The sequence below is a fragment of the Vombatus ursinus genome, unplaced genomic scaffold (assembly GCF_900497805.2).
Source record: "Vombatus ursinus unplaced genomic scaffold, bare-nosed wombat genome assembly UNPS02014807.1, whole genome shotgun sequence".
In the NCBI taxonomy this organism is placed as follows: Eukaryota; Metazoa; Chordata; class Mammalia; order Diprotodontia; family Vombatidae; genus Vombatus; species Vombatus ursinus.
The window spans coordinates 58,172,666-58,199,937 of NW_020954585.1; the positions used below are offsets into that span (position 1 = coordinate 58,172,666).

General features: G+C 33.9%; 1 protein-coding gene across 7 annotated transcripts in view; it reads right to left on the reverse strand.

Moving 5' to 3' along the window:
- Positions 1-27,272, reverse strand: part of LOC114052489 (transformation/transcription domain-associated protein) — a 169,861-nt gene that overhangs the window by 101,996 nt on the left and 40,593 nt on the right. For 6 of the 7 annotated variants that reach the window (XM_027875135.1, XM_027875131.1, XM_027875136.1 and 3 more), the window contains exons 26-44: positions 26,004-26,264; positions 25,307-25,468; positions 24,410-24,506; positions 21,957-22,078; positions 21,312-21,482; positions 17,823-17,891; positions 13,075-13,194; positions 12,638-12,757; positions 11,821-11,985; positions 11,531-11,712; positions 11,055-11,253; positions 10,568-10,696; positions 8,702-8,968; positions 7,630-7,836; positions 6,571-6,729; positions 6,334-6,468; positions 5,557-5,667; positions 4,950-5,096; positions 590-803 (exon numbers count right to left, since the gene is read on the reverse strand). In XM_027875135.1, the coding sequence (XP_027730936.1) occupies positions 590-803; positions 4,950-5,096; positions 5,557-5,667; positions 6,334-6,468; positions 6,571-6,729; positions 7,630-7,836; positions 8,702-8,968; positions 10,568-10,696; positions 11,055-11,253; positions 11,531-11,712; positions 11,821-11,985; positions 12,638-12,757; positions 13,075-13,194; positions 17,823-17,891; positions 21,312-21,482; positions 21,957-22,078; positions 24,410-24,506; positions 25,307-25,468; positions 26,004-26,264 (3,037 nt within the window). The remainder of the gene's footprint in view (positions 1-589; positions 804-4,949; positions 5,097-5,556; positions 5,668-6,333; positions 6,469-6,570; positions 6,730-7,629; positions 7,837-8,701; positions 8,969-10,567; positions 10,697-11,054; positions 11,254-11,530; positions 11,713-11,820; positions 11,986-12,637; positions 12,758-13,074; positions 13,195-17,822; positions 17,892-21,311; positions 21,483-21,956; positions 22,079-24,409; positions 24,507-25,306; positions 25,469-26,003; positions 26,265-27,272) is intronic. The other variant, XM_027875134.1, reaches the window with a different exon arrangement.

The window sequence follows — 27,272 nt, forward strand, 5'->3', positions numbered from 1 at the left end:
ACAACAAGGTTCTTTCAGAACAACTTCCTTTTTGTGGCTAAAGTGATTTCTACCCACTGCAACCCAGGTATAACTCTCCTCACGTTTCTACATTATTCATCCAAACGAGTTATCCTGATCTCACTGAAATTTTTCCATTAGTGTGTTCTAAATAAATTTATTCAATAACACATCAGAATTCATTCTTGTTAACTGTGCAACATTAGATAGAGTACTTTTTACACTTAATTTCCCTTTCATGTCTTAGTAAAACAGTAATGTTCAACGAATGAATAATTGCACTTCCAAAGCAGAAAAAAAGATAATTGCAAAAGACATTAAATTTATGGCAGACATTTCTTGAGCCAAAGCAATGACGGCCACAGGTTATTAAGTTTTTATGTCTAAAGATAATGATGTATTCCACGTGATTACTTATTTCAACTTTTTCTTATAGGGGTGGAAAGCGCAAACTAAAATGGAACAATAAAATACAAAACACATAAAACAGAAGATTGGCACACTTGAAAGATGCCTCCCCTTCCCCTTTTACTTAATCACTCCAATTGGTATAGTGATAAAAGAACAACACTGAAGAAAAGGATCATACTTGGTTCTGTGGGGAAAATGCTCATTAGGCGTGAGAGAAGACTATGAACTGCTCGCAAAACTTTGGTGTTTCCACATGTCATACAAGCAGCTACCCCTCGCTGCAAAGGTTTAAAGCTGCTGAGAATTGCTGGAGACTGGAGGACAGTCAGCAAGAAACTTAAGACTTCCAATCCAGTGCAAATATTTGCAAAGTTAGCTTGGTTAGGTTGTTCCTAGAAAAGGATAAAAAAGAACAAACTTAAAAGAAAGAAATGATATTTTAAAACAGGCTAAAAAAAAAGTAGCCTCAAGCAAAGCTTTAAAATGACACCCAATCAATTATTTGGTAACAGGACTCCAGCTAAGTAAAGGGGATTTAAAAATAGAGAAAACTAGGCAAGCAGGAATATTATGCCTAAAAAGACCATTATTTTAAATTTTTAAGAAGTTTTCATAATGTGACAAGAACAATAAAAGTATACTTTAATCTTTCTTTTTTTTTTTTTTTAGTGAGGCAATCGGGGTTAAGTGACTTGCCCAAGGTCACACATCTAGTATGTGTCAAGTGTTTGGTCTGAGGCCGGATTTGAACTCAGGTCCTCCTGACTTCAGGGCCAGTGCCATAGCCACTGCACCACCTAGCTGCCGCCCCCTAACCTTTTCTTTTAAAAAGGGCTTATACTCCAAAAGAGGTCACTGATATAAAGTAATTCTCCAACATTTTTATGAGAGCAAGAATTGGAAAAAAAGTAGAAGCCTATTGATTGCAGAAGTTAAATAAATTGTGTTAAGTGAATGCAAAGGAATATTACTGTACAGTTAGAAAATGACAAATATGATGAATACAGCAGAGCATGGAAAGATTTACACAATCTGATACACAGTCAAATAAACAGAGCCAAGAAAACAATATAGACAATGACTAGAATGATGTAAACATAAAGAAAAAACATGAAACAATCAAAAGCAAAGGTTGTAAAACTATAAAGAATAACCATGGCTCCAAATTAGATAAATGAAAAGACACCCCCCCCCACCTCACTCCTTTGTAGAGGTGGGAGGTCCATGGGTACTCTACCCTTCATAACTTTTCAGACTTTTTTGATGTATTAATCAGTTCTGCTTATTTTTAACTCCTCTATTCTTTTTTTTATTAAAAGATATTGTTAGAGGAAACATAATTGTTATAACAATAACAACTGTCATTTGTTATAATATAAAATGTTATTTGTTAAAATACTACAAATATTACTTCATTTGATCCCCATAACCCTGCAAGGTAGGTGCTGTTATCATCTTCATTTTACAACTGAGGAAAGTGAGGCTGACTGAGGTGAAGTGACTTGCACAGGATTATACAGTTAGCAACTATCAGTGGCTGGATTTGAACTCAGGTCTTTCTGACTTTAGATCCACAGTATATCCACTGAGTCACCAGCTGCCTCAAAAGGAAGAAATCATTTTTAAAAAGAATTTTAAGTTCAGTATTTTTATACACAACCCTTATTCAGATGTCAATAACATATATTCTATTGCCTTGGATTATTGCTTCCTTTTATTTTAAGTAAGCTACTATTCATGGCAAGAGGAATTCTTAATAAACAATGTAGAGAGGAAACAGCAAAAGATAAAATAGATCATTTTGATCTACGTGAAATTGAAAAGCTTTTGTAAAAACAAAATTAATGCAAGGAGGGCAAGAAGGGAAACTGCGAATTGGGGGAAATTCCAAATCAAAATAATTGATAGCAATCTGCTGTTTAAGATGTATGGTTATGAAATGAATCTCTAAGACCAAGGGCCATTCTTAAAGGAATAAGTTATCAAAGGACATGAAAACAGTTCTCAAAAGAAGAATGCCAAACTATCAATAACCATATAAAAGATTACTCCATATCGCTAATAAGAGAAACACAATTTCAAGTAACAATGTGGTTTTATGTCATATCAAGCAAACTGGCTTTTTATCTTTATAAAAAAAGATGGAAGTAGTCAATGTGGGGGGATACAGATTATGGAAAGCCGTACACACTAAAAATGTTGAATTGGAAGATGATCCAATGATTTTGAAAGCAATCTGAAATTATGTGAAGAAAATGAGTAAATTGTCCATGCTCTTGGACTCAGATAAAAGCCTAAGATAGAAAGAAATATCCCATATTTCTAGTAGTATCAAAGAAGTAAAAGCAAAGGAGGTGCCCCTCAATTGGAGAATGGTTAAAGTGGTATGTGAATGTGATGGAATATTATCGCATTATAAGAAATGATAAATATGAAGATTACAGAGAAGCACAAATTATGTGAATTGATAGTGAAAAATCAGAAAAAATACATATGACTACAACAACAACAAAATGTAAAGAACCCTCTCTCACCCCAGGACAAAAACAAAAAACAAAATCCTGAATGCTGCATGATTACAATGTTCAAGCTTGGCTCCAAAGAAAAGAGGAAAAAAATGTAACTTCCCCACTTTTTTGCACAGATGAAAGACTATGATAATGGAATACTGCATATGCACTCAGACACAGTCAATGTGTTGGTGAATTCGGTTAAAATACTTCACCCACTATTCCTTTTTTTTTAAATTTTATTTTATATCACAAAGCATTTTTATTTTATGTCCTGGGCAAGGCATATATGTGGGGACAAAGTAATACAAAACCAAAAAAGATGATCAGTAAAAATTGCCTACAAATAAAATAAGCTCAGTAAATGTTACCAACTTTTTTCCTCTGAAAATCTTTGTTCCATTTAGTCACAAAAGCATGCTCTCAAATGAAAAATTGTTAGATAAAAGTGATCAACATCATAATATTATTGAAGTTTAATATATAAGAGCATAATGCCACAATAAATGATCACTTTTTTAAAGCATGAGCTGTCCATTTCTGAGCTTTTTTTAAAGATTTTTTTTATTTTTTCTCAGTTAAATATAAAAATCATTTTTAACATTCATTCTCTATAATTTCTGAGTTCCAAATTCCTTCCCTCCCTTCCCTTTCCCTTTCCTTGAGAAGGCAAGTACTTTGATGTAGATTATACATGTGCAGTCATGCAAAACATATTTCTACATTAGCAATGTTGCAAAAGGGAACACAGACAAAAAAAAATAAAACAAAAATAAAATAAGAAAAGTATGAATCAATCTGTATTTACTCCACCAGTTCTTTCTCTAGAGGTGGGTAGCATTATTCAACATAAGTCCTTTGGAATTTCCTTGTATCACTATCTTGCTGAGAATAGCTGAGTCATTCACAATTGACCATCTTATAAAATTGCGGCTACTATGTACAATGATCTTGCTCTGCTTACTTCACTTTGTATCAATTCATATAAGTTTTCCCAGGTTTTTCTGAAATCATCCTGATGAGCTTTAAATTATGACTACATTTACCAGGAAAGCAGTAGCCACCTTTCTCTGGAAAAGAGATACATCAACTGACATAAGGCCTTTCAAACAAAACAGGAGGAATAAATTATAGATAGACCCAAACTCAAAACAAAGTATGTGCTACAGACTTATGGGGTTTATTCACCACATTATTCTGTACAGCAGGTACTAAATTTTGTAGCCTTTCAAAAAAGTCAGTGGTTTTAGCTCAAGCATGACACCAACCTTCCACAACAGACTTGATAACTCAAATAGAAAAAGCCTTCCAATTCCATCAAGCTACAAAACAACAAATTGAATCCTATGATGGTAAAAGAAATGCATAAAACTTACAGCATAGTTTTCGCAGAAAAAAATTCTAGGGTCATGAACTTGGTAAATTGAATAATTATACAATGCCTCAGGGATATGTTACAGTGCCTCATGTTTTTTGGTCTGATGTTACAACATAAGATGATCGCGAAGGATAATTAAGTTCACAATTCTACATTAGCCACTAAAATGCCTATTTTTATGAAAACTGAGATTGGTTTATTTTTTTAATAGTACAACATTAATTAAAACTTTAGTCTAAATGAGGTCTAATTTTTATCTTTTTTTCCCTTAGGTCTTATTTTTAAAAGTATATTTGCAAAATATAAGAGACTATCTCAAAATTTTCAAAATGTGTACAGAATTATTAACAGGTAACAAATAGGTAAAAGTTTCTAAATTTTTTTGCTTAGTGATACCCTGCTGTCATGATCAGCCAGACTGGCAGAAGAGAACTTGGTCCCAATAATCTGCCAATTCTAAAACCCATGGAGGGGCAGAAAGAGCTATCTCTAGCTAGAAGTTTGACAACTGAAAATCAGGGTATCTCTTTTTAAAGATAGTTATAATAACTGGAAGTGCCAAAGTCCTCATTTGAGAAACAAAATTATACAGCATAATAATTGCTTCTGTTAAGATTCCTGCATTTGACCTAATTGGCTTGTGAACCTACCACAGTCATCAGAAGCTTATCAAACCATTGTAGTTTGAGTTCTGATTTTGGCCACATATCTGGTCGTAAAGCAGTCTTTAGGAGATTAACACAACGTCGTGATAACAACTCTCCAGGAGATCCCGCAGTGTTAGAGTTGTCATTAACCTAAAAATTCAAAAAAATAACGAATTTTTATTAATCACATACTTGCAATATATTTCATTATGAAGTACTAAAAAATTATAATAGATTTTTAGTCTATTCCTAACACATTCCAATTTAGCCCATTTGCTCTTCATTACTATGAAACGAATTCTACTATATGTAACCACAGAACCTTGATTGTTAATCTACATTGCATAAATACATACAAAGTCCCAAATATGCAAATGGGTTCTCTCAAAAAATTGTGAAACAAATGTTTGAGGTTTTTAATGCCTAAAAAGAAAATCGCTTCCAAAAATGGAAACACCAAAGTTTCAAAACCTTTTCAGTTTAATGACATTATTATTTTAAAAGGTATCTATGTATATATATGTATACACACACCACAAATGGGGAGATTACTAAGATTACTAGGTAATATTTGTCCCAAAGAATTAGGGCCACAAATTTACAATCATACCTGACAAGCAATTCTAATCAAAAAGTTCACCACTGTATCTGTATGTTGCTTATCAATAGGCTTGGCGAGTAAAGCATCAGCCCCAGGCAATGACTGGCTCCTTCCAAAGACCTAAAAATATACAGGGAATGAAGTTTTAACCATATTATATAGTTATCAAAAGATTACATAAAGGTGTACTTCAACCTTCTGATCTGATCCAATATAAACTCCTCTAACATTCCACCAACCTAGTCAGATAGCATTCTGATAGAATTCATAAACATTAAGCTAAATAAGAGGTGGGGAGTGAGAAGGAAGAATCTCTAATCAGACTAACACTGTTGTCCCATTTTCCTGCTATACTATGCACATATACACACATGCACATGTATACACACATATGTATTCATTTATGATTAAAGACTCAAAATACACAACATATAACATTATAAATAAAATGTCATCCCAAACACACAATGTATCCCAAATTCCAAAGGAGTTTTTTCACTATAACTACACAAGCATCTAAATGTCATTCACAGAACTATCCAGATACTAAGTAAGAATACTAAATAAAACAAAATAGCTTCAACTACAGTAGAAGAGTATTATCTTTAACTAAATACACAAATGCCCCACCTCCCACCTCCCCCAAATAAACATAGGTCAAATTTTATGTACTGATTGACGACTGTGCAGAACATGAATCTCACAAGCAAGGACAGCACCAATAAAGGAAAAACATAAGCAAGAGTCAATGATGTCTATTAGGAGTTACAGAAGACATTTTCTTACTGCACTCATTGCTCCAGTGGCAGTCCTAAATCGCTTCACCTCTTGGCCAGAATCAACTGACAGTCCTCTTTTAATAGCAGATGAGGCACAACTGGCACCTTCTCCACTTGAATTTGGATCCATATCAGAATCCGGCTAAAATAACAGAGAGTAAATTAAAGTTTATGATTTCTACGGAAAAGTATAAAAAAAACAAAAAACCAGCTACAGGGAATATAAAAGAATTATCATTCCTACCTGTTGATCTTTAATCCTTTGCAATTCCCACTTAATGACAACTTCTGCCAGATCCACAGCCAATTTTCTTTGTTCAATGGTAACACTGGGAGTAAAGCCTAATCTCTGCATGGCACTCACCATATGCTGTACCAAATGGTGCCTCACTGGATAATAAACCTATGGAAAGTTTCCAATGTTAATAAAAATACATTTAATCCCATATTTTACAAAACACAGCAGCCACTTCATTCTTTTCAGAGAATTCTTTAAAAAATGAATCTTATGCAAAAATTTGTTTCTATATTTATTTAATAAAAATTGAGTCTTAACTGAATAAGGAACAAAATAAAAGGATCTTTTTTAAAAAATTCTGTTTTACACACTAATTCATTTGGAGAAATATTCTTCACAAAGAGGAAATAATTTTTTAAATGTTTTTCATACTCCATGCTATCCGTGAACTGAGTATTATGAGGTTAGTGCTGATATTCATTAGTTTGGTATGCACTTTATACTCCAACATGAAGAAGGGTCAGAAACTAAAGTATCTTTGGGAGTATAATTCCCTTTGACTCAAACATCTTTGAGAGTGTAATTCCCTTTGACTCAAATATCTTTAGGAGTCTAATTCCTTTCAATTCTAATCAAGGTTCAAAAAACAAAGTATTTAACAAAGACTTGAGCAAAGACCAATAAGATATAACATCTTAACAGTAGAATAAACAACTATTATCAATATAACCTCAGGCCTCTTAAAATTAAAGTAGGAGGAATACAGATTCCTTCCAAGAGATTGCTTGCATGGACCTAAAAGAGAAACACCAAAAAACATTCACCATTTTGATTTGAGAGCTCTACTCAAAAAAATAATAAAAACCTGGATTTTAAGGCCAAACAGAAACTACTGAGTATTTACTCAATACCTTACTACATACATACCCTGACACTAGACTAAACACTTACCCATAAATGTATCATTTATATGGTAGTAACTTTGCTAAAAGGCAGATGACCGATTACCAAAAGGAAAAGAAAGCCAAAAGCTGAAAGCAAAATGTTGAAAACCAAATAACATACCTTAAAATGTTGGACTATTAAATGCAAAATGTGGACTAGTTGGGGAACGGTATGACCTTCCTCTACAATGATTTTTCTAGTCCAATGAGTCAGCATTTGGTGTCCATCTTCCATTCGAGCAGGGACTGCTGGAGTCAAAATAGCCATTGCTTGTCTGACGATTGCACGAGCCTCCATTGCATGAGCCTTTAGCAAACTATGAAAAACCTAACACACGAGATTCTTGTAAGACATGATCTAAGAATCATTTTTTCAAAAATATCAACAATAACTGAATTAGGACTGAAACAAAAAGATCTTTTTAAAAAAAAACTGCTTCACATACTCATTTAAATTTGAGAAAATATTCTTCACAAATATGGAGAAACCAATTTTTTAAATGTTTTTAATGATTCATACTCTCAGTGAACTAAATATGTCCTGAAGTATATATACAAAGATTGTACCACTGATTCTCATTAATTTGGCATGTGCTTTATATATATTTCACCAGTAGAAAGGACAGGTTTGGGGTTAAACCACCAACACTCCTTAATTACAGTCCCTGTGGTAACAAGTGTTACATATTTCAAAGATGCATTTTGGGTCCCATCTTTGACCACAGAAAAAAACAAATCTAAGTAACCTAAACATGGATCAACTTTATGGCCAAGGTCTCACTGCCATCATACTCAAGGTGGAGGGGGAGAGGTTTAACCTATTTTTTGTGTTATGAACCTTTCTAACAGCCTGAAGTAGACAAGATGGACCCCTTTCTGGAACAATATTTTAAGTGCATAAACTAAAACATATGTATTATAATGGAAACCAATTATACTGAAACACAATTATCAAAATATTTTCTAAAAGTTCATGGATTCTAGGCTACCAACTCTTATTATGAGATAACAAGCTAATTCCAATTACAGGAAAACACAACAAATGTAATATGACTTGTGCTCTAGAAAATACCTGGGCATTAAAGTTAAGGAAGAAAGAGTCAACAAAGCATTGAAATATAAAGCAAAGACACTTCAGGAGAAGTGGCTCAAACTAACGATAGGGAGAAGGAAAAAAAAAAACCACAAGGTACCTGGAGGACAATTTTCTTGTGTATGGCAAATTTGGCAATGATGTGCGCCAGGAGTAAGTGTCCGCTGTATTTACATGCTGGATCTACACATGCCTTAGACAGCAGACAGGGCCAAGCAAAAGTCATCAATCGCCGCAGTTTGCTATTCCGGTTTTTGTTATTGTCATGGATGTGATGTGGCGCATGTTCCACAAGAAGTGTGGCAAACTGTAAAAGGTAAATCCTGAGGGAATCCAGCATGTCTGTCTGTTTCTCTGGGTCAAGCACCTAACCATGGAAAGGAAAGAGAAATGTAATTATTCATATATTTATGTAGACTTTTCTGCAAAGAATGCTGCACAAATAAATTTAAACCTAAAGCATATAATATTATAAAGTTGAAAAGTAGGAAAATAATTTAAAACGTTTTTTCCTTAGTAGAATAGACTACAGGGTATTTCTTTTAACCTTTTTTAAGTGCTAAACATTCATACCTGTCCAGTCAGAGCGCACTATGCACAAGTTAGTTGCCAAGTAAATGTTTCAGAATGAAAGACAAACCGCTCAGTATAAGCCACAATACAAATTAAATTTTTTTTTAAACTGGCAGCCACAACCAATCTTCATTTTGTGCTTAGGTTTACTTAGATTTATAGTCAGAAACCAATCTGGAAAATACTCTGAACCCAAAATAGAATTTAATATTGAAACACCCCAGGAAAAGAAGACAAGAGAGCTGCCCCATGACAGAAATATCCATTTTTTTAACTACAAATTCAATAAAATTACAACCCAAAACATTGTTGAACCTCTGAGGGGAAAAAACTTGTTGGGAAGCTTCTCTCCCCCTAAATAATTAAACAGTTAATTACATTGGGAATTCAGTGATACAGATAGAGAATTTGGCAAATCCTATCAAGACATAAATAAGGCACTATTCTTAGGCCTTGCTCACTCTTCCTTTGGAACTAGCTTATGGAAAGGAATTGAGCAAGACTACCTAAAGTAATAAGGGTTTCAAAGGTCAGCTATGTAGTAAAAGCAACTACCAGAGTCCCTTCTTTCTGGATTGACCAGAATGAATGAACCAAAGTCTCTATGCCTTCTGAAAAAAGGGAGAACTATACATTTTCCTCCAAATAGCATTTAATATGACTCAATAATCTATTTAAATGACTCATTTATCAATCTTAGGACAAAAACGGATAATAAATATTACTCCAACAAACATACATGCTGAACATGTTGCAAAAAAACTCAATGTAAATACACTGTCCAACTTTAACTAGTCCATAACAAACATAGAGCAATATGAATATTTTGCAAAGGAGTACTTTATGGTAAAAATCTCCATAAAATGAAGGTGAGAGGTAGGAAGGAAAAAAAATTTGTATGGTATATGAAAATGTAAAACCTAAGCTAATTTAAAATATTACTGATGCTACATCAGTTTTTTAGAACAAAACTATGCTTGTAATATTGTAAATAAAAAAAAAAGTAGTGACTGAACCTAGTCTAAAGTTGACATTCTAATGTTTATATCCCTAAATCAAAAGCTACAACTGAATGAGTAGCTCTTTCATAACCAACAAAGAGTTTTCACAAATTATGAATGCCTAATTGGATTTTAATATATTGAACTTATACTCAGAATATTTCAAAATCAGCTTAGTTAACTTACTCTAGGATAAGAACTTCCCCCCAGTCTCCGGGAGGAGAAGGGGACTCACTGTAACAAATGATGTAATATAATGCTTCGGTGTAAATCAGTAAAATTATGAAAAATAAAATTATTTCTAAAACTGAAATTATTTCAACTAACCCTTAACACGTACCTACTTAATAGCCCTCATTTGTGTGACAACAATTCACTATGGAAATTACTACCTTAGTAATAAAAACACTGGTAATGCTTTCTGGATTATCTCCTTCTGGATTAGGAGGTCCCAAAAGTTGTTCTCCTTCAGCTTTCTCAAAACTGTACAAGAAAGCAGGATTCAGGATATGTTGTAGAACCTATCAATGAACAGGAAAATAAAGAAAAACATCATGCTGTTTATCTGCTGTGATTACCAACTAGACTGCCCAAAGCGCACCATAAAATTGCAAACAATCTAATACTACAAAAGAAGGGTTTGTCTCATTTTCCCTATTTTTGAGTTAAAAAACAAATGGAAAGATAGGTAAGAAGCCAAATAAAAGAAATGATTTTGATTTTGCTCTTCTCACCTCAAAGAAAAAAAAAATTTCCAAAGAAGAGACAAAGCTTTGCTGCTGAATCAGACTGATTTTTCTGTGACATTTTTTCAGAAATAGTTTGGTCTCATTATCAATAGAAACACAGTACAAATTTTTTTGTGTCCTGTAACTTTACCTTGGCTTTGAGCTCATCTCCAAAATTTGGGTCATTGAAGTCTACAAAGCGAAAGAACAAGGAACGTTTTTGAGAGATGCTATAGTTCTTGGGGATTTCCTCTTCCATGTATTCCTTTAAGAATGTCATGTTGCAGAGAAAACGGCCAGTAAAGGCTCGAAGCAGCTGGAAAAGCAACTCTATATCTCCATAATTCCTTCTGAAAAATCAAGGTATGGAAATAAGCTCTTGATAGAAAACTTTCTAATCAATTATGTAGGCTGCTAATTTCCTACAGGCATAGCCTTTTAAACAATTCAGATACCATCCCACAGCCTACCAAAGTATGGATTTTACTGAGGATACACTCGGTTATTACTATTTGAAGTCTCTCCTCTACACCAAATGATGCTAAGCTTCCACTGACAAGATTGAATTTCAATTACATACTTAGATAAAACAAGTTACTCCACTTAAAGTAGAATAATTACACCTACTTGCAGTAATTCAGTAAACAGTAAGCCAGTAGTTTAGGCTCCTTCCAGTTTGTTGCAGCCATATTTTCTTTTCGGTGTCTTTCTTGAAAAGTGTCACTGATCCATACACGTCTCAACTGGCTCACTAAAGAGTGCTGATTTGCCAACCAGGATTCATCATTTTTAACTATAATGCTTATGATCTGTCAAGGGAAAAAAAAAAAAAGACAAACGCAATGATACTGACAAAATCATCATGCCCCAAATGAGCAGATTTGAAATTTTCAAATGCTCTCTATCAAAGGAATTACCTTAATAGCCTGAAACTGAAGATCAAGTTTCAGGGTGCTCGTGCTAGGAGAGCCAGGGCGCACAGCTGCTTGTGTACCACCAGGTAACAATAAGGCAATAAATCGGTTTGGGTTGGCCGCAAGGACATCTCGAAGAGGTTTGGCATCTTTGTGTTTTAAAAAACTCTAAAAAAGAATATAAAATATCTTAAACTGTCTAAAGTTACATTAAATTAAACAAGAAATGATACCAAAAAAATTGCACTTGAAGACTTGTCAAGCTCCCTTTCAGCTCTAGTCTTTCAACATCTGATCAAACACTCATCGTGCGTATACTTAATCCACGGTTTCCAAGTTACTTTGGTCACATTAAAGACTGAAAGCTATTGAGAGAATCTACAAATGCGTGTTCAGTATATGGGGAATGTAAGGTATAGAGCAAGAACAGGAAAGATCCTCTGCACAATAGAAGAGGGTGTTGCATATACATCAAACAGCAGAGCATATGTATAAAAGATGCCATGGTGAAGTGTGCACGCAATGGGAGCCTAGTATAAAAGAACATTGCTGAAATCTGTGTGCAAGTGAAAGCACAAGTGTGCAAGTGAACTAGGAATTGATGTGTTTGGTAGAGAAAGTATTTAGTGAAAGCATCAGGCTGTCATGCGAAGGGGAAAAAGGTTGAGATGCAAAAAGAGAACTGTAATCCTAACACTTACAAATTCATCCATGGACCCTTTGTAGCAGAGATCCTGCAACCACTAGGAAAAAATTCTGAATTCTCAGAGATTTAGAATATGTTTGAAAGAAAATTTGGCTTTTCTCCTATAATAATTACCATAAACATCCTGCTCCACTGAGGATCATTTAAGGTAGCTTCCATCATAAATAACTCAACCGTTTGGGAAGGGTGTCGTGTCAAAAACTTTATCAAGGGCTCTCTGAATGGACTGCCAGCCTGAAAAATATTTAGTAAAAACATCACTACATATATTTTCTTTTATGAGATATTATCTTTTTCATTTACAATCTCAGTCTTCAAATACTATTACTAACGTCTTATCACAAGAGTTTGCTAATAGTTTTAAGTAAATCAATTCTAAAACATTAAGGCTACCAATTACCTTAAGTCTTATATAAATCATTAACTTTCAAGAAATAAATTTTGATATGGAAAAAAGTATCTGGTTAGTCAGGCAAATTTAAAATACACATGATATGAAAACTCCATAAGTAACAGATGTAACAATGCACCAAATCAAATCATACTTTTACCTCTATCAACATGGCCCGCTCTGTTTTCATTACAACCTCTAGCAGAGGCTTGACCAGAGTTTGAGGAGCAGCTGGGATCAGATGAAATAGGTTTATAATTGCTGAACAAATCTTCATTTCCTAATAAAGAACAAAAGAATTGAAAATCAGAGTTCAATGAATGCTTGCTAGCTAAATATGCAAACACTGCAGCAGACCCTACAACAGGCTACATTAGCATGGCTAGCGAACCAAAGCAAGTAGTTAACGTGTAAAAAGCACAACCTACCTATTTTAGAACTATGGACTAAAGAAGTTAATTTTCACTCTGGCTTCTGATTTTTATTGATTAGGGGAAAGGGGAATTAATAAACTTAATATTTTTCAACTTTTGTTATCTTATTTTGTTGGTTTTTATAAACTGTTTAGAACTAAAAGGGACTTCAGAGACAATCTAATTCAACTCTTGATAAAGAAACTCAAGACTCCAGAGAGGTTAAGTGACTTGTCCAAGAACATCTAATTGGCTCGTGGCAAATCCAGGAATAGAAACCAGGCTTCTTAAGTCTCAGTTCAGGGTTCTCTCTAATACACTGCCTTCCTATAATGGAAATCAATAGGAAAATGTGATTCATTACATAGTTAACTTTATATTCAAATTTTTCAGAATACATTTTAATACACAATGGAAATATCGTTCTTTATTTGTTTCAAGTGTCTAAGTTTTCTCTTCCCAATAGAAGTATAATATCCTTGAACAAAGAGACCCCAATATACACTGATGCCCCAAAGCTCTTACTCTAATACAGCATTAGGCATTCAGTACTTAAGCTGAACTGAAGAACCAAATTAAAAAGTGATTTATCATTGCCTTGAGATTTCTCAACTCTAGCAACAACTAAAGCAGGCCCCTGAACACATTCTAACATTGGTGCTATGAATTTTGAATTATATAAATATAAATAATGAGCATGATTCCAGTATATCCATAAGGGAATATTCCTTATTGGGTAACTGCTTTTAGTGGCAAAACTTTTACTTCTCACAGTGTTGCTACTGCCATTTTAGATGAATTAGAATTTAAAAAGAGAATTTGTGTTAGAACAAAAAGGTTAATGACTCAGGACTAAAATGCCAAAAAGTATCAAAGTCTCTTTGAAAGACTCTTGATTATAGGTTATATCATTCCCATAACCCTTCACAGGGCAAGTGAGATGGGGATCAAAAACAATAATTAAAAGAAAATGATTCCTAATCTACATCTATGAGTTTTCTTATTTGAATGGACAAATGGAGAAGTGCATAGGAAGTTAGAAAATTACACAACTCTCTCCACCACTCATATCTTAAAAACAAAACACCCCCAACTTTCTTCCATAGGATTTTTAGGTCTTCTGATGAACAGGCAGTAATAAAATACATCCTAAAATTATGTGATTTTAATAATGTTTTCTTTTGTACATTTTTCAAAGAACTTTCACAACCATTCTTTTAAGTCTGACAACAACACTGTGAGACAGATTCAGCAGGTATTATTATCCCCATGCTCTTTATATAGTGAGAAAATTTGAAGGTCAGAGGTGATAAGACTAGCACAAGGCATCACAGTGTATCCACACTGAAATAATGTGCTATTCGTTTTAATGAAATAAGGCTCATTTTCTAGACAACAGATTTGGACTCTTAATGGTTTGAAAAGAAACCCATAATTTGATCTCAAGAAAGACACTCTTTCTAGCATGCACACATATGCTATGTGTTGAATTTTGCCCTCAATGAACTGTTAAGAATGATTTTTCATACAACTTTTGTAATGATAAAAATCCAAAGAGAATGAATCCTTTCAAAAATAGCATTGAAATATTGCAAAAGGTAAAAAACTAAAATTCTTTAAAATCTTTTTTCAGACTTCCTAACATAAAACATGCTTAGCATCCTTAACAATTCACAGCATTGTTACTAATACAACTCTGCCACAGACAAACAAATGACAGTTCACTGCACTCAAAGGCACAATGCACTCTGCCCATTACATAACAACAATACAGCTAACAAGTCACAGCAAAAAACCAAATACAACAACAACAAACAACCTCCTGTTGCCTTCACTGATATTCTCACCTCTACCCCTTCCACGGCAGGCTGAACCAAAACAAGAATTACAGCATGAAAAAATGCAACAAAAAAGTAAAAGGAAAAAAAAAAAGAAAAGTAGATACTATTCTTCAGATTGCAAGTCATAAACTGACTTAATAGGTTATTTTCTCACCTCAAACTGACAGAATGGAGACAACGAACATCTCCCGCACTCTGAAATGCTCTCCTGAGGATGGGGAGGAAAATCATCTTTTTTTTTTCTACTTATGTTATTTACACATAACTTCCCACACACTCGTGCACAATAAGAACTAATGAGTGAACAAGACAATGAAAAGACAATATTCAGATAGCACTTCAGACAGAGTAATAGCCAGACATACGATAGGACAAACCTCTATCCCTCACAGGTCAAACTGCACAGATCTTTTATGAGAAAGCACCCTTCCCCAACCAAAATGAAGAACTGGGATTTGAGAAGTTATAAGCTAAGAAACGATATAAACAGGTCTGTTGCATGCATTTTGGAAAAGAGAATTGTTTTATTTAGCATTAGCATAAACAGGTTCAAGCTTTTATGAATGCCTAAGTGAGGCATCAAAAACAGTTTTCCCACCAGAAGCAGAAACACTTCAGTCACGTAAGAGGAAAGATGTTTAGTACCATCAACTGGATATCTATTAGGATTTAAACACTGAGGAGAACCCTCAACAGTGGCTAATTATTATGTAGACTCAGATATATCGAGATGATGATCAACTTCCCCAAAATATGACTACATACAGTTAATGGTTCAATAAAACAGTGTATTTGTATAATGTGTGTTATCATGTACTAAATTATTATAAAGTAATAAAAAGAGGTTGCAATCAATTGTTAAAAATTGAAATAGATACAAGGGACAAAGTTTAACAGCCCCTCCTTCACATTAACAACAAAATAACTGAGAAGACTCACAGGTAAGTTTTCTATTTTTCTGTTTTTTAAAAATATGAAACGACAATTAATTTTTTGATAGGACAATGGTCTCTTGGGTTCTTTATAAGCATAAGCAAGCCAAATATTTCCTACTTCATAATCCCAACAATTCCAACAGCTACATAACACACATAACAAAATGCCAGTGCTTAGACTCAAAAGCAGCATAAGCCCTGGATTAGGTGATAGAGGGCAGCCTTCTTAAATAAAGGCTATATAGCCATTAGATTCCAATGAAAAAAATCACCATTATTTCTCAACTTCAGATTCTCTGAATTTTTTAGTGAGTTGTTAGATCTCCCCTGGAGCTGGCTATGCACTTCAGGTATTACTTATTACTAATAAGTATTTCTCTTAGAACATTGCTAACTTCTGAATTCAAGTACACCTCCTTGAAAAAAAAGTAAGAAGAGATTACTAAAAAGACTGAGGGTTTTTATCCTTTGGGGAAGATTCATTCTATAAGTTTTATAAAACATTGTTCATGGATTTGCCTAAGTGCTTTGCAGAGTACAATGTCTTTTTATTAAGAACAATGGAAAAGTTGAAGTATAAATTAACTTGTAAGTCAGAGAAATACAGAAGGCATTTTGTTCCATAGAGCATAAATATTCTTTAATGTACTTTTCTGAGTCCAACATGGGACTTGCCATTTTTCTTTTAGTATTTTTGATTAATAGCAATCATTTAAAGTAAAATTTCTTCCAAGGTTAAAATACTGGCTTAATTTTATTCAGTTAGTTCTTTTAAAAACAGGAAATTTGACTTACATAAATAAACAATGACATAGGATGGTTGAAACAAGCACAATAAAGCAAGAAAATTCATAGTTTGAGATGAAATGAAGCATCTAACACTTACAACATGACAAGAAGCTATTTTGATTAGGCTCCTGAATTTCTATACAGAAATCCCTATGTCATAGATTGCTGTAAAATCCAATCAGACTTTACAGGAACCTAAGAGAATCACAACCCATACATGACAATACACATTCACATTATAACCCATCCATAACAATTAGTGATTACCTGCTAAAAATCAACTTGTTTCAAATCTTAATGTAAGTAATAATGTTAGATTCAAAGTAGTAGAAAAGCATTACATTATGAGGGAAAAAAACAGTATTAGTGAATCACTTCAAATACTGAGAACAAGTCTATAAGAATTCATGTAACCCAAAGTATTACTCAGCATTCCCCCCACTCCAAAAAATTAACACAGCATAATATCAAACTGAAGAGTGAGAAGAAGGACATATGTCCTAAGAAGCAAGCCCATTTCAGAGAATCTGTGTAATAAAGTCAAGGAGAAAATATTTCTCTCTTTTATTAAGTACTAAAATCTTTTATAAATTTTAATATGAAATGATAAATGTAAACATTTATCGAGAGTCTTATTAACAAAAGGAACATAAATTAAGGGAGAAAAGGATCAGAATCAAAATTCTGGAGCTATAAGGCTCCTCAGAGCTTACCCAGTCCAAGTACATCAATGCCAGCCAAAATTACACAATTATTAACATAAGACTAGTTAGCAATTCATTGTCAATCATACACATAAAATGTATTGCACCAAGAAGCTACTGCCTAGTATTTTAGCAAAAACAAAGTTTTAGGGTTAACCAAAGTTGCTGAATGTAGCAATGCCACATAGCAATGCCACCCCTCCCTCAAAATGAACAAGCAACTTACATTTCCATCACTCCTCTGTCCACCTTTGTGAGTGATAACGACCACTTCCATCCATTTGCGTAGGTGTTGCTATTATAAATACAACATTAATTTTACAATTAGTCTAACTTTATTAAGGTCCACAACTGCAAATATTGCCTCAAATAACAAATAAGTTTAGCTTAGCATCTTTAAATCCTTACTGGATAAAGTGCTTTCATTTAGCACATAAATAGGTACATATCTAATTTCATATAATTTATATCAGATAAAATAAAAGTGAGAAAATAAATAAAAGGGCAGTAGCTATGGTCCCCATATTATGACTCTAATATCGTGTTTCAAAGATCCATAGTGTCAAAGATTAGTGGGCAACTTCATTTTCTTTTGATAGTATCCAAAATAATTCTGTGACATGTTTCAAAATCACGTTACAAATAGTTCAGATTTACGGAAAAGAAAAGAAAAGAAAAAATGTATATTGGTTACTAACATACCACTCCCTCCACAAATAGTTCAATGTGTTCTTATCCCTTAAAAAATAATGCTGGAGACTTCTAGCAAAACTATTCCTGCAATAGGAATGATACCAGGCCAAATAATGATGATGATATCCAATAAGAAACTATACTAAATGCACAAAACTGTACAAAATATCAGCCAGAAGTCCATGACTGGAGTTGGAAACCCATAATAGGGACCCTGGAAGCTACCAGGAGGGAAGGCTTAGAAGCCCTCAAATTAAGGCACCCAGGGTCCAAGAGTTCCAAGGTCTCTCTTAAGCACTGTATCCTGAGAAGCCAAAGAGGTCCCTGAAGATCTAGCACTTTAAACAACATAGGTGTAACACCAGGAGATGGAGGTCAGCCCAGGAGGAGGCAGACTCTGGTGCGGGCATAAGGCTTCTGTGCAGAAACTAAGACTGAAGGGATAAGTAACAACAAAAAACAGATCACTAAAAAATGATAGGAAGTTCAGTAATACCTAAAAATTCAATCCAGAAATTATATAAATATAACAGTCTTAAAGGACAAAAAGAATTTTCCTCAAGGACTGTATGAACACCTAGAAGCAATAAAGGAAGAGATTAAAAAAAATTAAAGCTGTGGAGGAAAGAATTGAGAGGAAAATAAATAGTTTACAATAGAAAGTAGTAAACCTTACCCAAGTAATGGCTTCCCTAAAAAATGGAACAAAGAGAAATCAAAGACTATAAAAGAGCAAAATTATTACAATGAGATCAAATGATTAGAAAATTAGAAGACACTATAACGTACTTGGTTTCAAAAACACCTAACTTGGTAAACAGACTGAGAAATAATTTAAGAAACATTAGACTCCCTGATAATCACGATTAAGAAAAAAAAAAGGCCAGGACATTTATTCAAGAAATCACAAATAAAAACTGCCCAGATCTGTTACAACTAGAAGGCAAAGTTAAAATAGAAAGAAACCTCTGAAAGAAGCTCTAAAAGGAGAAGTCTTTGGAATTTTCATAGCCAAAATCCAGTGCTTCCACACAAAAAAATGGAAAATACTGCAATTAGAGAAAAAGAGTTCAAGTACCAAGGAATTGTAGTCAGGATCACCTAAGTGCAAGCTTCTAGTGTAAACAAGAGAAGATCTTGGAAAACAACATTCCAAAAGAAAAAAGGTAGAAGCTTACTTAAGGCCAAATGTAATTTATCCTGCAAAACTCAGTATAATCCAACTGGATAAAAAATAAAAACAACAAAAAAAAAAAACCACCCCTCAAACCCTTAGAAGAACAGAAGTCTTTCAAGCAATTCTAGTGAAAAAAATAGATCTAAGCGGGGACATTGAAATGAAAACACAAGAGTTAAGAGAAACCTAGAAAGGTAATTTATTTGAACAATCAGAAAAGAGCTTTACGATGAAGAGCTAACAATCTAATAGAAGGACAAGAAACAAGTTTCTATTCAAAACTTTAATGTCTTCAAGGGGTATTGAGGGAATTGAGACGGAAGACTTAGGTAGGCTGATTCTGTTTTAGAGATAAGAAAGAAAAGGAAAGGTAAAAGGAATATACCTAGCATAAATAAAGATAATGAAGTGAGTATAATGTACTATTTTATTTCCCATAATTGAGATTTCAGAAGAGGATGCAACAAACATGAAGGAGCAAGGGAGAGCAAATGTCAGATGAATTTCTTTTCTGAACCGGATAAATAATAGGTTGAACATATTCACCCACACACATCCAATAGCACGCAGAGTTTGGTGCAGAAATACATCAAACTCAACAGGCAAAGAACAAGAGATAAGGACAAGAGGACTTAAGAGGGAGGTTAATAGCAGGAAGGAAATGTTCAAAAACAAATTTCCTGATCTCAAAGGGGGCAAATTAAAAGGGACAAAAGAAAAGAATCACAAACTAAAGGAAAGCCTGTCAATTGGGGAATTAAACAAATAATGGTATAAGAATATAATGGAATGTTTACTGCATCACAGAAGAAGACAAAAAAAAAGCAGATGATTTCAGAGAATCTAAGAGTGAAGTTAGCAGAACCAAAACAATCTATACAATAACAACACTAAAGCAAAACAATTTTGAAAGACTTAAGCACTATAAGATTAATGCAGTGACTAACCAAATTTCCAGAAGACTTACGATGAACTATGTTATGCCCCTCCCTAATGACAGAGGCGATGGATTTAAGATGCAGAACAGACAGATGTTAGATGTGGCCACTGCGTGGATTTGTTTTGCTTGACTATGCCTATTTGCTACAAGATTTTTTCTTTTTTCCTATTTTTAATTGGGCAGGTAATGATGATGTCAAAAAAAAGAAGAAAAACAGAGGCAAGCCATTGAAACTTTTTTTTTAAATGCCCAGAGTAGCACTGAAGGAAGTTCAGAAAGAGTCAAGTAGGACAGTTTCGAAAGCTGAATTATGCTTTTTTAACTAGGCAGTATGAAACCAAGATTGAGTTTCATATATAATGTTCATTTTTATGTGTGTTAAGTTCGGAATAAAAAAATTTTAAAGAAAATAATGGAGACTTGAATCTTGATCTCAAAAGCAGATTGTATGTAATAAAACCTAAAAATAAGTTAGCTAAGTTCAAAACTATTCAGAGAAAGTCAGATACTGTTACTGACATACTCCTAGCAAAGCAACTACATGTACAAAATGAATAAAAGCATTTGGAACACAACCAATCTAAAACGTTGAGCATCTAACCTTTAGGTCAGAGGTAGGTCTGCAGAGTTAAACAAAGAAGTCATGCTGATAAGGAAACAATGTGCCATTCTGTATATATATGTATGTCTCTCTCTCTTTCTATGTCTACACACACACACACACACACACACACACACTTCCTTTTTCTGGCCAAAACTGATTAAAAGTTACTAAACAGAAAACTTTAATCCACAAATTTATTCACCAAGAATACTGAGATTCCTTAAGATTTGTAGAGTTTGATTTTCCCCATATCAAATTAAAGAAAATAATTCTAAGGTATTTCTAAAAACATTTCACTTACCATCATCTGATCACAAAATTTATCATTAAAGGAGTTCGGGAAAAGCCTAGTGACAGAAGTAAGACGATTTACTACATTCAATGTCAAGCTTCGATAATCCCCTAACATCATCAATAAAGGCCTCATGTGTGTATGAATCTGGTCAACTTCTATTGTAGCACCTTCCAAAAACTGTAAGAAAACAAAACATACAGACATAAACAAAATGAAAAACAGAGATATGTGAAAAACAAATATAGTTTAAACCATTATAGAAGCTATGGTGGTTTTAACTTAACAATGCAATATACATTAATATATAGTAAAAGAAATGTAAATTACTCTAATATTGAAAAATTAGCTTTAGAATTATTTTAGATAAATTGCTCCTTTACATATTTCCAACCGCTATCTCTTAAAAAATAATGAAAGAGACCTAAATTTTGATTTCAAGAACACATACACACATATATACACGTATATAACTAGATTCTCAACTACGTGGGGAAAGCCATCAGCTAGAAGCTAATATAGCAACTGCATTAATATTTTTAAGATAAAAAGCAAGCAACTAGGCATACTGAGCCTTTGCATAATAAAAAAGTAGAGTTCACCAAGATATACAGAAAGAAGGATTTAAAACAATACTTTTAAAATGTCACTAACCTTTCTCATGCATGCCTCCCCTGCCTCCTGAAGCTCATTATTTGTTGAGTTTAGTGCCTTGAAAAGCGCAGCAATGATTTTCTCCCTGGATTGAGGAAGGTAATTGCAGGCAGCAAGAGCATCTTAAAGACAGGGAAGAAGAGAATGTAATCAGTACAATTTTTATTATTAACCTATGAAAGTAGGTCAATGATTTTCTTTGTCTAAAGGTTCCTAGTACTTCCTAGTACTCCTCTGTCATACTAAAATTTTAAAATGGCTAAACCCAATCAAAGGCTTATGCCTTTGACAAACACACAAACTTCCATTTACTGTATTATCTAGAACAGAGTCCAGTCTCAAGAAACAAGCCAAAGTGCCTTCATTCACTTCATCACAACCTGGTGCCAGCAGCCAAGCAGCTCTTTCCCCTAACCCAACAAACAGTCACAGAATGAAGTGGCCCACTTATCAGCCTGGAATCAATTAATCAACCAATAATCATATATTAAGTGTCTTCTATGTATCAAATGCTGAGAGAAAAAACAAAACAAAAATGAAATAACTCTTATAGACCTCTCTATATAAGTAATATATAAAATAAATCCAAAATTTTTTTCTTGTTAAAAAAAAAAAAAGACTAGTGGCAGGCACTAGTTGCTATAGAGTATGAGAAAAGGCCTCATAGAGAAGGTGTCCTTTGAGGCAAGTATCTTGAAAGAAACCTGGAATTCATGAGGAGAAAATGAGGAGGCAATGCATTCCAGGGAGAGGGAAAAGTCTGGACAAAGACAGAAAGAAGAGAGATGGAGTGAAGTGTGTAAGAAAATAGTTTGTCTGGACTACATAGTGAACAAAGACAAATGCTAGATATTAAGACACAAAAGGGAAGTTATATAAGGCTTTAAATGCCCAACAAAGTAGCTCACATCTGATTCTAGAAGTAATAAGGAACACTTGGATGGAGAAAGATGAAAGTGGTCAGACCTTTGCTTCAGGAACATTACTTTGGCAGCTGTTTAGGAGACAGAATGAAGTGGATAGATGGAGCAGGGAGACTAGTTAGTAGGCTACACATATGCAGGGTGAGATGTAATGAGGGCAAAGAATTAGGGTTGTGTCAGTGTTGTATAAACAAGAAATGTTATGGAGATAGAAATGACAAAATGTAGCTATGTGAATGGCTATGTCAGGTAAGGGAGAGTGAGGAAAGACAAAAGCAATTCAAAGAGCCAGGCACTGGGAAATCTTACATGAACTGCTACGAAGTAAAGTGAACAGAACCAGGAGAATATTGTACACAGTAATAGCAATATTGTAACAATGATCAACTGTGGAAGACTTAACTACGCTAATCAGGATGATGATCAAAGAAATTTCAATGAAAAAATGTTATCTACTTCCAGAGAACTGAAGATTGACACATACTTTCTTTCACTTTATTTTTCTTGGGGTTTTTTTGTGTTTTCTTTTGCAACATGCCTAACATGGAAATGTTTTGCATGACTTCACATGTATAATCAATATCATATTGCTTGCCTTCTAAAGGGGTAGAGGAGGAAGAGTGGGAGGGAGGGAAAAAATTTGGAACTCAAAATTTTAAAAAATGCATGTTAAAAAAATTTTAAATGTCATTGGGAAATATCTAACAAAACAAAATATATTAAATAGAAAAAAAAAGAAATAGTCCAGGTATGAGGGGATGAGGGCCTGCATCAGGATAGTGGCAGTGTCAGGGGTGAGAAAGGGGCATGTAGAGTTACAAAGATAAGATTGATAGGACTTGGCAACCCATGGGATATGAGAGGGTCAACAGGGTGAAAATACATTAACAGTCAAGGATCACACCTAGATTTTGAACATGAAAGACTGGGGGGATAGTGGTGTCCTCAACAGTTATAAGGAAGTTAGGAAGAGGGAATCAGAGAGAAGGCATACTGAATTTAAGATGTTTATAGGACATGAAGTTCAGGATGTCCAATAGGCAGTTAGATTGAGATTAGAGAAGTGAGTCTGGAAGTAAATAGAGAGGTTAAGGCTAGATAAGTAAATTTAAGAATCATCAGCATAAAGGTCATAATTGAATCCATGTACTCTAATAAGATCATCAAGAGAAATAGTATAAAAAGAGAAAAGGGACCAGTAGAGAGCTGTGGGAGATACCCACAGTTATTAGCAGGCTTGACCTGGATGAAGATCTAGCAAAGGAAACAAATAAATGGTTAGACAAGTAGGAAGAGAACTAGGAAAAAATTAGTGTCATAAAAATCTAAAAAAGAATAGTTTCAAGGAAAAGTGAGGGACACAATATCAAAGGCTATAGAGAAATCAAGAAGGACAAGGACTGAGAAAAGGCTATTAGTCTGGGTAATTATGAGATCATTTAGAACTTTAAAGTGAGCAATTTCATCATGAGATCATGAAGAGTTAGACATGACCAAACAACAACAACTTGCTTTCTATTTGTTACTTACTTAATGCTGCAATTCGTAAAGGTACAAGTGACGGAAGGCTTTTGTAACATGGTAGTTTCATTAAGATAACATCTTCAGCTTCACACAAATTCAACAGCTGAAAAATAAAGATAAAATATCAATTTATACTGGTGATCATAAGAAGACATTTATAATAGCCTTGAAACAACTATATAAACCAGTCTTCTGGTTTACGTAGTTCACTTCAATAACATTGAACTACTTTCAAAATTAAATTTAAATCACTTGTCAGTTCAATCAAAAAGCAATTATTTTCAGGCAAATCAAACACAAATTCCAAACAAAGGTATCAAAATATTACCATGCTTCTTCTAAGATAGAACAATCAAAGTCTCAACAAGCAGTTATCTCTGACAGTGAAGTAAACTTACCAAGGAATGTACAATATCATCTTTGCTCACATTATTCTCCCTCCAGAGAAAAGGCCTCTCAATTCTCTCCTGCCTACCTATATCCATTCATGCTTCTATTACCAGTTCAAGTTGCACCTACATAATAAAGTCTTCTCTGATAACTGGAGTGTAAACTGAACTAATTGATTACAACCTTCTTGAAATTTCCAGGGTTTAGATCTTCATGTTTTGTGTTAGTCTGCAGTTTGTTTTCTTACGAATGTCTTGTCTCTGAAAGACTATAAGCTCCTTAATGATATGGTCTATATCTTATACTACCCTTGAATCCCACAATATGTGGGTTTGTAAAAAATACCCTTTTTCAGGCCTGCCACATAATCAGAAACATGGTCCCATGCCAACATTCAAAGAGTTATGTCTAGTCAAACTCTTTAAATTTAATAACTATGGTTGTTTAGTCTGTTACTACATGCCAGTTTCTTTAAAAAAAATTTCAAGCACACCATGAAATATAAACATATACCTCTGCATAGAAAACCTTGTGTTCTACCACATTAAGATCCATTGTAAATAGTCTAGGCTGTAAAGTTGTACAAAATGTGTTTCCTTCCATTAGGCCAATCTGGGCATTTGCAGGTTGATGTTTAAGTAAATGCTTTTTAGGTGGAACCATATCTTGAAGGACCTACAAAAAAAAAATACAAAGGAGAAAGTATAAATAACAAGTTAACATTTTAAAAGAAATAAATACTTAGCTTTAAAATGATCCTGTTTTGAATGAAATTAAAATCTAAAATTTTTTTTATTAGAACAAATACATTTTTCACCCCAAAAGGTGTTTTGAACACCTTCCCTCCCCTTCTGTTAAACTCTTAGTTTAAGTAAATATAGTTTTACCATCTTTTTAAAAGAACATTTCCTTTTCTTATCCTTCTTCCCTCTCCTTCTAGTCTACTTTGAATTCTGGTCTTCAAATCATGGGCTATCCCTCTTATTTTGAGGCTACAAATTTACCAACTTATGTCATCCCAGAAAATGAACAATCTTTTCTACTTGGCATAGTTACCAATCCTAAGAAATGGGAAGATAGCAAAGGGTGATACTAAGAAATCTATATGAGATTATAAATCAAAAATAGCATTTCAAATTACCAAATTAAACAGAAATAAGCTAGAAAATTTTTACGCATATTGCCCTGATTTCACTGAAAAACATCCTACCTCTTTATGAGGTTCCATAATCACTGTCACACTTTTTCCAGTAACCTGGGCCAGCACTTGAAGTGAATGCATAGCTTGTTTCCTTACAGTGGAATTTGGAGAGGTGACTTCTCGAACTAAATCATGTGTCACATGATGGAAAGACTTTTCCTGAGCTGACAGAATCTCTTCAGATTTTTCCTCATCTTTCAAAGGAGTTGCACATCTTATCAATAGCTGCTCCAAGGTTGTCTTTGCCATAGCAACTGCTCCATTGGAAACCTAAGAATTAATGAAGACACTGAATCAGAAAGATTTGACTTAAATAAGTATTACAGTCATCATATCCTGCTAAAAGAAAAATAATGTAAATATTTCTAAGTACAAAACTAATTCATATTTGCTTTTGAACTTATCTGTGGAACACCAAAGTCTTTACTAAAGAAAATGCTATCATTGAGGGGCCATGCCCAAAGATTGGCTATGTGACTAACTTCACAACTCCAATAACAAAATTCCCTGGAGTGGGATCCTGTTATGAGAGGTTCATAAGTTTATGTATAGATAAATTGTGTAGCTCAATACAGCATGTGTTTAGAATATATAACCTCATCATTCTTCTGAGGCTATATTTTCTAAACACCTGCAGTTCTGAACGCCATTTGCTTTATCTTTATGCAAGCTTATGAACCACTCTCTCATAATTCAATTTAAATCTAACTCATAAAACATGTAAGTGCTTACCATACATTAGGCACCATGCTAAGTGCTAGATACACAAAGGCAGAAATATCACAGGACAAAATTCATTACAAAGGGAAATTTATTGACCAGAGAATGGCAGAACAAATTATGGAAAAGAGGAGGTGCCAGCAGTAAGATATAGGAAGACCATTGAGGGGACTCATTACAACAGGTGAGAGAAAAGAGGATATGGGACAACCACTATGTGGAGTGTAATAAGAAATATGAGGGATTTAAATAAAAGATCTCCAACGCAAAGTTGAGAGTAGAATTGAGGTTAGACAGCACAATTTGTAGTCAGGAATCAAAGTTTCATGATTTTGTCTAGCAACTCATCCAGAGGAGGAATTCTCAAGGAGAAAGCAAGTTACATAGGGTTACAGTTTGGTTTAGCAGCATAGGAACTGATCGGGGAATCAAGGAATCAAAAGACTTAAAGACAGAGCAAAGGCCAATATCTAACTTGCTGACCATAAGGACAGAGTAGGAGAGGAGGCCAGAACAGAGTTAATAGGAATAGCAGCAGGAAAATAAAAGCTAAAGGCT